Genomic DNA, 16,321 nt, shown 5'->3' with positions numbered 1-16,321 from the left:
GAGAGAGAGAGAGAGAGAGAGAGAGAGAGAGAGAGAGAGAGAGAGAGAGAGAGATTGGATTTCGAGATTATAGTTTGTCCTTTTTAGGAGTGGGCCTCTGCAATGGTCCAGCCACGTGGGATCAATATCCCTTGTGGCAGCATGTTCTACAAGACATAAATGGAGAAGTTGGATTGATTTTGATGATTGGACATGCTCCAAACCATTCATGTCAAATCTCCTGCAACCCAAACCTTTTATTCTACAAGATTTGTAACCCTATGGAATTATCTTTATAGTAAATCTTATAGGTTTATTTCCTGAAAATGCGTGTTACGATTAATTTAAAAAAAATACTTTGCGGGTTGAATATTATTTCTCAGGTCATGTTTTAGGTATCCATGCTGAATCACACCAAAATCTGCATGCATGTGTGTGTGTGCTGCATGTGCGCATGCATGAACTGTGAGGAATGCACTTGCTGGACATATGAGAGAGCAGATTATTCAAATTCCATAGCATTAATCATCACAAAATTTTAGGTAGTATCTCACTACAACACTATGAGCAGCAGATAGCTCATGTAAACAAGAGAAGACAATTGCATTGAAGTATCATATGCACGTGTTCGAGCGTATCTGCAGGCGTGCACAATGAAAGTTCTCATTCGTTCTTTCCTGATTTCAGTCTTGCTTGAATATCTCCACTGTAAGGAGCAGCAGTATATGCATACTGCTGGATAACAGAAAACACGACCATCTCAAGGCATACCAAAACATTTTGAATAGCTTCCTCAATGTGCTCAACATCCAGCCAAAAATGGTGAGATTTTATGACACCCAAAGCAGCCAATATCTTAACTACAAGACCCTGGCAACAGAGAGCCACAAAACCAAAAATACATTAATAAATAGTATGTTAAAGTTTACTTAAATTGAAAATCACATGAATAAATAGAACAATAAAGTTTAAATAAATAGAAAACTCAGTCTCTTACAATCATCCACTTGACTGAGAAACTTCAGAACTTGTTCCAACTTCTAAGTACCAAGTGAAAACCTACCAGTGGTTAAGATAAGATGCTTGACTCAGCTGAAAAAATGTTTTGGCAGAAAAACAGCGTTGGCCGAATTGCAAGCAGGCCACTTAACCAACTTGACTTTGTTAAGAGTCATCCCAAAGTTGACTTGCAGTAGACTGTTTTCATATTATGATACTTTGCAGCATTTGAACAGGAGGAACTTAACTTCATCAAGGTGTAACTCAAGCAAGATTACACTAGCTTGTGATTATGTTGGTGTAAGAAAAGAATCAATTACTAACTCAACCATGAATTCAAGTGGAATCATTTGAGATAAGTTGTTAGGGTCCTTTAACAACCGAACTAAAACCTGATGATTTGTTGTGCACATTTGTTAATGAGTTCACAGGAATTATGCCAGCCCGAGTAACTTCTGATCTCACCAAACCCAAATATGTTTAAGATTTTTACCACCTTTCTAGTTTTTTTAGACAATAAGCAATTGAAGAACTGCAGTTCGATCATGCAACTTTAAGTGGGGTACATGAAGAACACTAGAAAACTAAAGAAAATGCTTGAAATAAAACTTACCTGCCAAAAGCAAAAAAAGACAATCCCTTTGATGCACAAGAATTTGGCAAGAGGCCTGTGAGGTGCCAATTCCTTCGCAAATACATGATAAAACACCACTAAAGAATATAGTGCCAGGGAAACTGAGATGTTCAATATGATAGTAAATGTCCAACTTATCCAACTGGTGTACAATCCTAGAAGTTGTAGCAATATCATCAAAACAGATAACACAGGCCTGATAACCACAAACTGCCAGGTCCAATACTTGATAAGCTTTAATGTGTAATGATCCAGTCGGACTGTATGTGGCTGTAGTCAAAGAAACAAAAAATATGTGAGAAAAACCATTATAAACCTAGTTAGAATATGAAACTGAACATGAAAGATCTAGAATATAATGAATGAAGTCATCATGATGGTTGTGGTATGGGGAGGCAGCATACTGATGATTGTACAAAGTTAAAATTTCTCAAGACTGATTAAAGAAACAAAAAATGTGTGTGAAAATGAACTACCCATTACAAACCTAATTAGAATATGAAACTGCAGATAAAAGATCTTGAAGATAATGAATGATGTCATGATGATGGTTCTGGTATAAGGAGGCAGCATACTGATGATTGTACAAAGTCAAATTTCTCAAGATTGAGTACTTAACTGGTTGCCAAGCCGATGCCTAGTAGCTCCTAAACAATTTTACTGACTAGATGTCCTAAAAAACTTCAAAAAATAGTTACAGGTTAATGGTATGTTTGCTTAATCTAAAATTGCAGATACGTTTAACACTGTTTATTAACTAAAAATCATGCTTTGGTTAAAATCAATTTGACCAGAAAATTCAATTTTTTCCATCTAGTTTTAGATGTGATATGAGCCCTTGTTTTTTCTTTATTCTTCTAGAAACAAATCTGAACATGAAAAATATCTCATCCAAAGAATGTCCACTAAGTAAATTATATAGAATAAATCTGTAATACACACACACACACACACCCTTGAGTCATTGTTTATTAACTAAAAATCATGCTCTGGTTAAAATCAATTTAACGAGAAAATTCAATATTTTCCATCTGGTTTTAGATGCGATATGAGCAATTGTTTCTTTTGATTCCTCTAGAAACAAATCTGAACATGAAAAATATCTCATCTAAAGAATGTCTTTCCACTAAGTAATTTATATAGAATACCTGTAAGTTCAGATTATGCAAACACCTAGACACATACTACTCTCTCTCTCTCACTCTGTGTGTACACACACACACACAGACCCACACCCTTGAGTCTGCCTAGTGAGGTACCAAATAATTGTTCTCCTCAGCCCGTTTGACCCAACTAGACTTGCTTCGATGCCCAACTAGCAAGAACATTACATGACAAGAGAGAAAAAGAAACATGAAAGTCCCCTGACTCCTTGGGCTCACAGAGACCATCCTATACGAGATGCTCTGTAAAACTGCACAAATCCTTGGTTTTGGTCTTCTCAGCAGATCTTACAGTGTTTTCTGATGAGCGCCCAGCTGGGCCCCAACTCAGTCAGAGAACCAATGGTTCTCGTTGATCAGGGAGACTTGGTGCAACCTGTCTAAGGTTCAGAAGATTCAACTAGGGCATTCAAAATGTTTCAGCCAAGACAGGCATTATTAGAACTTGTTTTCTTCCAAGGAAGAAGAAAAATGGGTTTTTGAGAGTTTCTTGTGTGCATTGGGATAACACAAACAATGGTGCAAGCTTGTGAGGAAAGGGAATACCTAGGAGAAAACAATGATTCATGGCTTAGCCTGTAATTCAGCAGCCAATTACTCTGCCTAGAGGTTCTTTAGGTAGAGGAGAAATGTAACCAAGCTGAAACACTGAATTTTATCAAGAGCACCATGAGACTTGGAAAGTATAGGAAGAAAATCAGGGTTACTTTCATCAGCACCACTGGGGTCTAGCATTTCTTTTAACATAAACTATTATATCATGTATGAATGACAAACCTAAGTTAATGACTACAAGAATGCAATAATGATAAAATCTAGTTGGAAAGTTGGTCAAAGCACAAGTATACCTGAAACAGGGTCATGGGGAACGAGTGGTGGATTTCTCTTCCCTTGATCTCATCTGGTACCCTGTTTTGACTAATTGATATGTTCAGATAGCTATACAACAAGGCCAAAAACTTAGCAATCACCTACAAATCATTTTGAGATCAGAATTAATGGCAGTCATGAGGGCAGCTTGCAAGAAATCTGACAATAAGATTACAATTAGCAGTTACCAGGGCTTCAAAGCATTCCTTAACTGAATCCAGGAATGTGAAGAAGGCTTTGCTTCCTTGAATATCAACTAGACCAACAAAAGAGTCAATTGCATATATGGGGGCCATAAGTATGATAATTATTATGGCCTTTTGTTCCTTTGGGTTTTTCCAGTAGAAGAGGTGTTGTGACAGCAACTGGAGTGTGAAATGCATAGTAAGCATCACACAGGAACCTGCCCCTAGCAGAGTCAGGGTCCTGGGATCCAGTTTTGTTATATCCATCCTGAAAGAAAGAAAAACTTTATAACAGAAGGTCCCTGCAAAAAAACTGAATATCTCTGAGGACTCCAAACCTATTGGAAAATGTAAAGATTCACACAAAAGAAATTAAAGTTTTGATAAAACTCATCAGCTCCAAACATCCATAGTAGACATTAAGAATCTTTCTTTTGAAGGTAGACACAACTATATAAACCAAGGTTGTAGTAGTGAATCGTTACCTGTATCGGTCGGGCCAATAGTAACACCGTATCATATGGTATCGTAAATTTTTAATAAAAAAATTCAAAAAATCTAAAAAAATCAAGAAAAATTAGTAAAAATTCTAAAAAATCATATCACATCAAATAATGATGAATTGCACAAAATACAACCATAAAATCACATATGAACTATGTCACATGGGTGAGGGTGCGGGGGTGCAGCACTTTAAAAAACCTTGGGTGCGGCAGGGCAAAAATGTAAATAATATATATATATATATATGTATATATATAATTTTGAAATTTTAACAGTTAACATTGTCATAATATCATTCATCATGCATGAAATCAGAGGGAGAAGGGTGGGGGGCTCGGCCCCTCCCCTGCCGAAAACAGGGAGGGGGTTCGGCCCCTCTCCTGAAATCAGAGGGAGCAAGGTGGGGGGCTCGGTCCCTCCCCTGCCGACCCAACAAGAGAGCGAGAGGGTACCTGCGACGAGGGAGAGGAGGAGGTGGCGTCGGGCTCCCCTGGGAGACGTCGAAAGGAGAGGAGGCGAGAGAGAGAGCAGAGCTGCGCGGGAGAGGAGAGGAGAGGAGAGGAGAGGAGAGGATTAGGGCAAATTTTTTTTGTCCTAGTCCTCTTTGGCAGCTCCTTTTGATCGGTCAACAGTTTTTTTTTTTACGTTCAAAAATTTGGAATAAAATGACCTTGGGTGCGTTGACCGCACCGGGTGCCACACCCGCACGCACACCCGCGTCAACGCGGGTGCGGCACCTGCTTTGCCGAGTCCCTGTGACTTAGCATATAAAGCATTTATATCTCTATGAGTTGTATAAGCCATCATCAAACATCAACTATCTCACAAAAACAATGCAAAATATTAAATATCTTGCAATTAAGAATAGTTCACAAGACTTTTCATACCACATAAACAAAAATATTATGACAATAGTTGCACTCGATTTTAAATTGGTTTTCACTCATTACTTGAGTGTCTCATTGTTATGCCGGATCATCTGATGCCATATTTGTTGAAGGAGTGTGGAGCCTGATTTCTACCTTGATATAAATATTTAATTTTCACGGATCCAACTTCGCAGTAAGTTGGCAAGGGGTTGTAGGAGGGCAGCGCCCCTGAGGCAAATTTTTTTTAGAGAGTAGCTTTGTAATTTTACTCACAATAAATATTTTTTTACCTTAACCCATTTTCTTGAATGAAAAAATGGTGGAAATGCATTTTTTTATTATCTTAACCTACTTCTTTGGGTGAAAAATAGTGAAAATGCACTTCTAATGGCCTCTAGATAAATAAAGAAGTTGGCCCTCAAAAGGTATTTAAAACCCAAAATGAAAAAAAATAATTTTTAGCCTTTTTAAAGTGCGCCGAAGGTGTATCGTATGATGAGCCCTATATCGTATGACACAACACGATACAAGAGTGTATCGTACAATACACCCGATACGGGTACGATACACACTCATATCGCGATACGAGTGTGTATCGTATAATAAACCTCAAAAGTAACGATATGTATTGTACGATACGACACCATATGGACAACCTTGATATAAACTACACACAAGAATTAGCAACAACTTCATACTAAGGTATTAAAGAAACTATAGTTGTTACAAGCAAAAGAAATTAATTCAAATTCCATACTCAGCAACTAAAAAGTTCTACTCCGTGCAACTAATCAAAATATCATGATAGATCTTCAAACAACTTCTGATCATCCTAGGTTGCCTTCCTAGGTGGAGGGAGTTTCACTTCCCACACCATTAAGCAAGCTAGTGGTAGTGGGTAAGTTCTCAGCCAGTCAAGCCCTCCTTCCCTTTGGTGGGACAGTGAATTAGTGAATATCTTCAGTGTCCGAGGGAGCACAGTTCTTATTTAGGGGAAACACTCTTCAGCATATATAAACTACTCAGTCAAAATCTCATTTCCCATGACTATTCTATTGATTTCCATTTTCCACCAGGAGTCTGCGGGTGTGGTCACTTTTGGAGAGTTATGCAGAATGCAAAGTTAGTCATTGTTTGTCTAGATGGATGAAATTGCAGCACTGGAAGTAATTGATGTTAGAAGTGGGTACTCCATGATTGTGAGAAATTTGAGAGGCTAATTGGCAGTCAAGTCATGTTATGACTTGATGTTTGCAGTGAAACACATTTCACCAGTCCTTCCAGACAGCAACATGGGAGAAAGTCCATCTCATATAGATCAAACTTGTTTGGGTAGCAGTTGTTAGGAACTCCTTACGGGACACAATTTCCAGAAAAGCCGCAAACAGGGGGTCAGAATTGCATACATGTCATGACTAGGAAGAAGGTATGACAACCATTCTTTCTCCTTTTTTGCTCACATGATCATGAATGAACAGATGATGAATATAAGAATCTGTATGTGTAATCCCAGGTCATCTAAGCAACAGAAACAGAACAACTCTCGCTGAACCTCTGATCAATCATGGGGTCAATGCAGGTTGCAGCAGTTTGCCAGAGAGAATTCACGCTACCCGATTGTTACTAACGTGTGAAAAACTCTTTAAACTAGTTTAGTGCACACAAAAATACAAACCAGAACTGCATCGCAAATGTGCCTAATATTTCTTTTTTGTGAACTAGGAAGAACATAAAATATTTTGGGTATGCAAGAATATTCAGAATCATTAAATCAATATAACTCAGCTGGGCCAACTCTGCTTATTAAGGAACTAGGTGAATTAGCCAAATCAACCAATTCAAACCAAAGAATCAGAAAGAATTGGTTAATTGGCATGCTCTGAATCAGGTGAACTCGTGTAAGAAAAACATCAATGCACATTAGTTACAAAAAATCAATTCAAGTAACAACAAGTCAACTAAATCAAACTTACACTTCCCCATTAACTACAAAAAAGCAGAACCATACAACTATAGAACTCAATCAGCACTCAAAAAAAAAACATCAAAAGCAATATGAATACTAAATAATCAAACCGATGAAGAAACAAAAAGATTTGTCCATCCATATCACAAATTGAGCTAAGAACAGCTTCAACAAAGCACAACCACCAACAATAACATCAAAAAGTAGAAACATAACCAAAACACTTTTTTTTTTCAATCGAAAAACCGAAAATACTTAACCAAAAAACTAATACATAGACGGATCAACAATCATTGATCAATCACATTTCACCGCCAATATCAAGCCACAAATACCCACATATCTGAACAAAAAACACTAAATTTGAGTACCCAAAAACCTTAAAACCTAATTTCTGTGCTCAACATTCGAGACCTATAGAAAGAGATGATCAAGCGTAGTGATTTGCAGAACTAAAACAGAATATAATCAACCAACCCACAAAAAAAAAACAGAAAAGAGCAGAAATTAGCTGAAATGGGATCAATGAAGCAGAAGAAACAACTGAATCGTTAAAAAAAAGGAAAGAAAATCTAAAAACGATGGTGGGGATGGATCAGAGAGACCTAGGCGATGAAGACGATGCGGATACGAATCTCCCCACGAAGAGCCACGCTCCTGTCTAGACGCAGAGCGGCAGAGGGACCTAAATACGTCCAACCTGGGTCAAAAAGTCAACGACACTTTCTGCAGAGGGATGGGGGCCTGCGCTCCCCATCCACAAACGTGTTCCCCGTGACGAGACGTACCTCAAGCGACAATCTCACGATATTTTGGAAAATATCGCGTAAAGTGCGTAATTTTTTGTCCGTTAAATACGATAAGATTGCGATAATTTATAAAATCTTGCGATTTTATCGTTTGAATTTTTTTTTTTAACTTTTACAAAGTTTAAAATAGTTTGTCAGATCCATCTGCCGGTCTAAACTTCCGGCCGTCGATTAAATGCACCTTACCAACCAAACTAAAGCACAAGGGTGGGGACAGCTATCCATCCTCTTGCCGGGCTCTTCATGTTCAGTAAATCTAGGGTGGTGTGTTATGGCATTAGATTTACTGAAATTTGCATTAGAATTAGGGTTTTTTCTTCTTATAATATCATTTTACAAACTGACTTGAGACCTATGACTCAAGGACATACCATTTTGGCCACAATGTTGTCAAAATCGTTCGGCTATCGAATCGTTTGGCCAACGATTCAGGTGAATCGGCCTCGGTTAAAAAACAATTAAAAATATTTTGTGTCAATCTGAATGTGACACGTGTTAAAACCATAAAAATAATATTAAAATTTTTAATTTTAAGTATTTTTATATTTATTAAAAAATAGCCGATTCAGGTTTAGTATCGTATCGATTTTCTGCGGATAGGATGCTGACAACATTTTGTGGAACACATATAATACATGAACATTATTATTTTAATATATTTTAGTATTATTTTCATAAAGATGTTTTTAGATATTAAAATATCAGAAAAATAAAAGTGTAATCATTAACAAATTTAAAAATGCACTGTCCTCTTGTAATATTGTTCAAAAAACTTTCCAAGCGTCGAACCTAAATCACTCAATTTTTTTATCCATGTACCTCCATGCCATTTGTAAATTTGTTTTAAAATTTTTTATTGAGGGAAAGATACCCCCATCACGCACAAGAGAGAGAGAGAGAGAGAGAGAGAGAGATTATCCTATGGTCCTATGGATATAGCAGTTTATGAATTTATTTATATGTAGATATTAAATTATCAAAACATAAAGTGAAAGAGAATGCGACACAAAAATATACAAATTATTAATAAAAATCAATTAAATTATAGATAATTTTCAAGTTAAAGAGTGCGTATAATTGTATGTGGGTGTATCTTATGTGCATGAATGTGACCTGTTGGTAAGAACGGCCGATTCTCTAGTCTTTTTTAAAATTACATGTTGCCTGTGTTGGATCGTCTGGTCATTATGAGATTTGTTGGTGTTTTTCATATTTTCAAGGGTGTAACGCAGGTGGCACTGTAGTAATTTAAGGAAGGGAGTTTGTATCTTTAATTTGACAATATCGTAATTTTGTTGTATTTTTGCTAGCCTTCTTCGCTCTGTAAAAACTGAAACCAGTGTGTTTGAGCTGTTATTTTCAAAGGGTAGAGAGGCTCATTTTGGTTGTTATGACTGGCCAGTGCAACACGGTTCTAGGTGAAAAGATCAGGTGCAATATGATTGCACATAAACTTGAATAGTCCCTGTCCCAAAGATGGAGGGTGATGAGATGCTTAATGCACAAATATTTGTGCAATCTTATTGCAACATATCCAGACTCGGGTTAAGAACAGTTTAAGTTAGGTTAAGGCTTTAAGGTAGGGATGCACACGAGCCGAGCTTGGCATGTACAAGTTCAGCTCACTCAAGCAAGTATGTGTACAAGCTTGGCTCAAACTCGGTTCAAGGCTGAACCACTGATGTTCAAGGTCGGCTTGGCTCGAGCTCATCCCGAGTTAGTATTTAGTAGGATTCACACGGTCAGTCTTGGCATGTAAAAGCTTGGCTCGTCCAAAAAAAAAGATGTAACGAGCTTGAACCATGTTCGGGTCAGTGTTTCACACTCAACACAGCGAACCGAGTTGGACCTGGCTCAATCTGGACTCAACGGGCACAGAGAAAGAGAGCCTAACCATCGGCCACCAATGCAATGGTACTGCCTTGAAGTTCCTTTAGTGGTCAATAAAGTCCATGATGGCCGTGAATGATGCATCACCGATCGGCTTGACTCGTTTACTCGATTCGAGCCTCAGAGCTAGTTCAAACTCAACTCATTTATGGCCCAAGCTAGCTTGGTTAGTTGTGCATCCTTATTCTAAGCGCCTATTTGGGATCGATAGCTAGGATGGGCGTTTATGAAGTTTATGCATTTGAGGAAGTGCAGCTGCTTTACCATTCTGCCAAATCCATCCTTTAGTTTAAATACAAAGGAGAAAGGGCCTCACTTTCCATCCCAAATGCATAAATGCCCATTCTAGTGCCGAGATTCCAAATGGCACCACCATGGGCATTTGACCAAGATTTTCTCTCGAGAACACCAAAGGCATAAACGCCCATCCCAGCGCCGAGATTCCAAACAGGCCCTAAAGGGCTAGTTTTTGACAAGTTATGGGTAAACCTAGTCAAAGTTAGGTTCTAGACCTAGATGAGGCAGTTTTGGTAGAGTAAGAGCGTATAGGCTAAACTTATTTCACTTAGGATCAACACCTACATACTCTATGTTTAAATGCCTGAAATAAGGAAATAGACCACTATATTTTAGTTACTATGCAACAGGTTGTATCTGATTGACTGAAAAACGAGATAGCAAGCCGGTTGAGTCAACTCTTTAGAAATTAAGTTTTATTTTAGGCATGCTTAGAGGTTAAGAAAGAGAGTTTGGAAGGCTTGGATCGTGTAAATATATGTTTGGGAAAGCTTCACAGGGTTGAATGATCTCCTTCTTCCATTTGCATTTTAGGCTAATAAGAGAAGTTCTCAACGGGTTTTACCATTTTCATTATATTTTCTAAAATATAACTGATATTCAGGTAAATTTTGTTTGGTTTGACAGAATACATTTATTGTCAACTTTTATTTTAAACTCAAGATCCAACAAATGCAATTTGCTAGGTAAAAAACTTGTCCCAAATGGGGCTTAGCTGAAAATAAGGGCCTGTCTTAGATCGACCTAACTATTTTGGCCAGAAATCCTTTTCAATATAATTTGACTCAAATTTCTTTTATTTTAAAAGAAAGACATTCTACAATATTTAACCCTTTTGATGAAAATGTCAAAAATTCTATCTTGAAGTCAAAACTATGTTGCAAGTCAGATCTATCATATTTTAAACCCAAAACACTCTGTTTTGAGAGCCATGAATACCCTAGTGAGTCGATCCCAACATCTGTTTATATATATATATATATATATATATATATATATATATATTATATATATATATATATATAATCACTAGAATATGAGAACTGAAACATGAAAACTATAATATGAGGACTAGAAATATGGGAATTTTCAACACTTTTTTTGCAAATCCAACCATGTGGATGTGCTTAGCATGGTGAATTTGATAGGAATCAACCATTGGATCTGTATTTTTTATGAAAAAAGTGTTTTTTAATGCTTGAATGTTTATAAAGATTGTGAGCCATTTATTCAAGAGTGTGTTCTTATAAAACCAGTAGATTACATTGTTACTGTTATATTCAAGAGAAGAAAAAAAAAACATGATTTGGAAAGCATACTTTTGTATTTAAAAGCTTATCTTTGTCTTGGAGAGTACATGTGGTACAAAATGGATCTTTTAATTACGATTTTAACTAGGGCCACGTTGGGTATCCCATTATATAAGGATGCACCCAAACCATCCCAAATAACAAATAGTCGGAGACCCAAGGGATTTGGCATAGTGGGATGGGGCCTAGTTTATTTGACTGCCAGTCTAGGTTCAAATCCCATGGGCGTCACTCCCTGCGTAAGCCGAAGCTTGACGGCTCTCTAGGGTCGAGGAGTAAGCCCTCAGAGTTTTACGCTGACAGGACAATGACCGTACGACAGGCTGAGCCAGGGTGGCTAGGTCAAACAAATAGTCAGGTTCAAGCCATGTCAGGTAAAGAAAATAAAAACTCAAAAACGACCAACATAATTCAGAGGACAGAAAATATATTCATTTTCATATATAAGTGTATGAGAACTCAGATCAGCCAGGTTGTGTAAGATATCTGGAAAAAAATGAGAAAACAAACAAACAAACAAACTTGACACACATGTTACCTGGTTGGGTTTGGGTCAAGTAAATAACATTTGGGTGGGCAAGAATACCATTTGAGTGAGCAAGTTTTATGCTCATACCCAGATATTTGGGTTCAGGTTGGTTCCTAGTTTTAACCATTTCGCATGATAGGCATATTATGCTTCCTTTAAATAGCACATATTACGCTGTAAGATGAGATAATTTGACCTCCCAAAGTTAAAAATTCTTAGATTACTACACTTTAATTATTAAAAATGGCTGTGATTTGAATACATTAACTTGGATGAGTTCTTGATCTAAACGCTGGGACTTGAAAAATGGCCATGATTTTCACAATTGTGTGAGCTGAAATTGAAACACATGCAATGCACGTGCACTAATGATAGACAATTGGGCACTAAAGGTTGATTATCCAAATTGTCAGGAAGAACTCTTTGTCAGATGACACCTTGAAAAGGAAAAAAACAAAGTGGAAGCCTGGTCTTACATAGACAACTTATAACTAGTGTACCCATTAATGACAACCCTGTTGCATACACGACATTGCAAAAGTCTTTTTCGAGATATGGGAGATGACTTGTATTAGTATGGAATTGCAAAAAGAAGACGATTGTATCAAACTTAAGTGTAACTATGTCATGCATCAATACTTTTATGTTTGGTTACATTCAAATGTGATTTGGAATCTCAAGCAAATGAGAATGAATCTCATTTGTTGGTATGAACCATCGCCCCAGATCTATTCACGATGGTTTGAAATCCATATCCCTTCAAGATTGGAGGATGCCCTTTCTTTTTTGGATTCTTATTTCCTTTTTGGTAAACTCTATAAATAAGTGTGATTCTTCTTCGTTAATTATAAATGAAGTTTATTGAGTGAATCTTTATTCATAGTTCTTGCTTGCATCAATTCACGAGGAATCAATATTTTTCTCACACACCCCTACCATCTGCCTTGCGCATGATGTCAGCCAAGAGGGATCAATTTTCTCCCTCCTTTCTGTCGATGCCTCACATGGGATTCACTCACAGGCCACCCTCACATTTGGATATGTCAGAACCATGGTCGGGTCCTGACATTTGCATAGTTAACCAAACATGTGATTTAGAATCTCATACAAATCAAAGAATGAATCTCATTTGCACATATAACTAAATCTGCAATCATATTTGTCAGAAGTGTTCCTCATCGCCAGCCAAAAAGGGGATTCACGATCACTAGACTAGTTACAATGCTTGTTTAGCAGCAATATGCAACTTTTTCATATCTTAATTGTCGACGTCTTGTCGAACATCTATAGCATGCAAATGTTGCATTGTCTTAATGAAATGTTTTTCCACCCCTCAAACAAAAAGAATAAAAATAGCCATGGTTAATAGAACAAAGTTAATAATAGCCCCCCCTATCTTTGACAACTTCTGTAAAATTCTAATTCCTAAAACTTTTCTTCGGAGAAAATGGTTTGTAATTGGAAATTTCCATTCGTTAAATTATAATCAATCCATCGCTTGAAGATTGAAACCCAGTATCATCACTACCTTCTAGGAGCCAATGACACATAAAACCACCATATAAAAGCTCAACCAAAAAGATAAAGAATGCAAACTGTAAACATAGTATTGCACAATCCATGAGCTGTTTAGTAAGACAAAACATATTAGACTTCAAGGGAAAATAAACTTGAAATCATGAAAGTAAAATAAAAACAGAATAGTGACACCATCTCGCATGATTTATTTATGGAATCTACCAAAGAATCTGACCAAACCAGCAGGAGGGCTCTTCTGCAATCTTGGAAATTGTTTAGTAATGTCGGATGGATTTTTTGATGAGCAACAATGTCGGATAAAATAGGTCTGATCATGCACATCCATGCATCTTGACAAAAATCAGATTTCTTTGATTTTTCTGTGTTTCTTTTGTTCAAGTTTTATTTCAATGTAACATGTATCCCATGAAATGAAGACACCAAGAATGTCAAAATTTCGACCAACCACTCCAAAATAAGTCTAAACTGGGTTCAGTGACTCGATTGACCAAATCAAGCAACATTAGCCTGTTATCCAAATCTAAATCTGAAAAATGCTACTTCAGGCAAAGATCTGCTCTGGAAGATTGAGAACTTGCCCAAAAAAACTTGTCTGGAACTTGACTAGCAGAATGTAACAATTGGTGTCTTTATAGAGTTTTGCATTAATCCATGTCCTGAGCTACTTGGAATTGACTAAAGAGCACTGTGAGTTTATTGTCTCGAGTTAATTGAGTGAGTCTACACACCATGTCCTTTCAACACAAGGAGACATTTCACCGTACTTGCTTGGCAGGGGTTTCCCTCTTATGTTAACAGAAGGAAGCACCAACAGGATGTGGTTATCCATACATGTAGCCACAATATCAAGAGGCATTGCATCTTTTGCCATAAGAGAAAAGACCACACAAGAAAGATAAATCATTGTATCCCATGATACAATTATTATGACAACTTTAGTGGACATGAGAAGACGAGACAAACAGATGAAACCATTCAATTCACAAAGTTTAGTTTCAAGTACTTTCAACAACCTGTTCTTGTGACAGATCAGTGAAGTATCCCATTTCTACATTCATTCCTTCTTCTTTGGCCAACCTCTCAACTTCTTTCTGCACTGTTTCTCCTCCAACCATGCTCGGCTCCAAAAGGTTACAGGCAACAGTGCCATGGATTGCACCCCAGGCAGCCCACCACCCCGGCCACTGACTCGCCGTGCAATTCTCCAAGTAGCTGCAATGTCTGATGACAAAATTGGCATGTTATAATTATCAACCCATGGGGTTGCACCCACAAGTGTGATGCCCTTTGCAGGATCCAAATGAATGGGACCCTCATCTGGCTTCAGTGGCATTGAATCTGATGCTGCCCACCCTACCCATTGGTTGTCCACAGAGTTGGGTTTGAAGTAACCCAATTTTCTTTTGATATAGTCCAGTGGCCTACCTTCTTGGTGGGCAGCTCCGTAGAGAAAGGTCGGCACTGCAAATTCAATGAGACTAGACTCCCAACATCACAACACCACACCAAGATGAAACTGAAAACGAATTGGGTACTGCAGAAGAGAGCTACTTACATTAAAGCTTGCTGACAAGATTGGAAGCCAAATTCTTAGCAAGTTGAGCAGCAACGTTAATGGAAGCCTGCCCCAGAGGATGGAAGCATATGTGATCCACCACGCCAAGCCGCGAATGAGTTTCTGAATGTAATTTCAAATTGCTGGCTTTTAATGCAGCCTCCGCCATTACATTTGTTGCTTGTTGCAGAGGATTGGAAGCACTGTCAGAAAAAGCCTCTCGAGAAAAATGAAAAATGAGTGTGTAACCAACTCGGTTGTAAGAAGTGTCTTCAAACTTGTTGATGATGGCAACTCTCGGGTGAAGTGCGGCTGCTCGTTCAATAGCTTCCAACACTCTGGCATTTCGGCTTTCTGAAATGTAGATCTTGCAACAAGCTAATATGCATTGCTTCATCATTTTTCTTCTTCTTCAAAAGTGGTGCCTCCAAGAGATAACTTTGCTATTGGCCACAAATTCTACTTTCGCAACATAAAGAATCTCCTTATCATTTTGAAAAAGATCATGATTTTAAGACGAAAATAACCTTTAACTAATTGCAGAATAAAAATTGCACTATACTGAAACTACACACTATCAAACATTAAGAGCAAAGAATAGTCCTCATAATTCCATAGTTTTCCATTAGATGATCAGATGTTGCAGACAGTGTCAAACATTAGGACTAGAGAGTTCTCAGCTTTTAAATTTCAGCAAGCAAAGACAACTTGTTCTTTTGAATTTCTCTGGGTCTGGTTCAATATTCTCTCAAGAAGTAATCTCTTGTTCATTTGGGTATCTCTAAAATTGACAACTTTGACACCCATCATGGATTTGAGCAGCCAAATTCAAAGCAACATAAAACATTATTTTTTACATGAATTTCAATACCAAAGTGACAAATCTAATGCTTGTTCTATCAAACCAGAAGTGGGAAAAAATCCCCGAAATTAGATTTTACATTCATTTATCCAGAAAACCCAACATATCAAGATCCATAATCATTTGGGTATCCCTCAAATTCCGCAATCTAACGTTCATCAGAACAACACATCCTTTTTACAAGAAAATAAGCAAAACTCAACCCATTTGCTATCAAACCATGGAGGGAAAACACATCAAACAATCTCAAACCGTCTTAAAGTTACTACTTTCTCATTTGGGTATCTCCAAAAAACGCAAAAAACATGATTCCCCATCAACACAAAACACACTCATGGAAACATCTAAATACCAGATGAAT

At 37.5% G+C, this 16,321-nt stretch overlaps 1 protein-coding gene and 1 pseudogene across 3 annotated transcripts; both read right to left on the bottom strand.

The window, feature by feature from the left end:
- Positions 1 to 481: 481 nt before the first annotated feature.
- On the bottom strand, positions 482 to 7,931 carry LOC149822944 (uncharacterized). Of its 2 annotated transcripts, none has more exons than XM_089981335.1 (5): positions 7,775 to 7,931; positions 3,834 to 4,132; positions 3,624 to 3,746; positions 1,592 to 1,882; positions 482 to 849 (listed from the first exon to the last, which is right to left on the bottom strand). In XM_089981335.1, the coding sequence occupies exons 2-5, from the start codon at positions 4,095 to 4,097 to the stop codon at positions 643 to 645; spliced, it is 885 nt and encodes a 294-aa protein (XP_089837461.1). In that variant the 5' UTR covers positions 4,098 to 4,132; positions 7,775 to 7,931; the 3' UTR covers positions 482 to 642. The 2 variants fall into 2 exon arrangements, with proteins under 2 accessions (XP_089837461.1, XP_089837460.1); XM_089981334.1 differs by having other exon boundaries at positions 3,834 to 4,098; positions 7,775 to 7,822.
- A 6,346-nt stretch (positions 7,932 to 14,277) lies between these two features.
- LOC149822943 (formiminotransferase cyclodeaminase-like protein) lies at positions 14,278 to 15,495 on the bottom strand (annotated as a pseudogene). Its single transcript, XR_016426136.1, has 2 exons — positions 15,099 to 15,495; positions 14,278 to 15,004 (listed from the first exon to the last, which is right to left on the bottom strand). The product of XR_016426136.1 is annotated as a formiminotransferase cyclodeaminase-like protein (transcript).
- Between the last annotated feature and the right edge of the window lie 826 nt (positions 15,496 to 16,321).

The sequence above is a fragment of the Nuphar pumila genome, chromosome 11, assembly GCF_984573655.1.
Source record: "Nuphar pumila chromosome 11, dmNupPumi1.hap1.1, whole genome shotgun sequence".
Taxonomy (NCBI): domain Eukaryota; kingdom Viridiplantae; phylum Streptophyta; class Magnoliopsida; order Nymphaeales; family Nymphaeaceae; genus Nuphar; species Nuphar pumila.
This window is presented reverse-complemented; position numbering and strand designations above follow the sequence as displayed.

Coding starts and splice junctions, on each gene's coding strand:
- LOC149822944 (XM_089981335.1), bottom strand. CDS start 4,097: ATGGATATAACAAAACTGGATCCCAGGACCCTGACTCTGCTAGGGGCA. Junction 1,883..3,623: donor TCCCCATGACCCTGTTTCAG/GTATACTTGTGC, acceptor CTTTGACTACAG/CCACATACAGTCCGACTGGA. Junction 850..1,591: donor TCTTTTTTTGCTTTTGGCAG/GTAAGTTTTATT, acceptor CTCTGTTGCCAG/GGTCTTGTAGTTAAGATATT.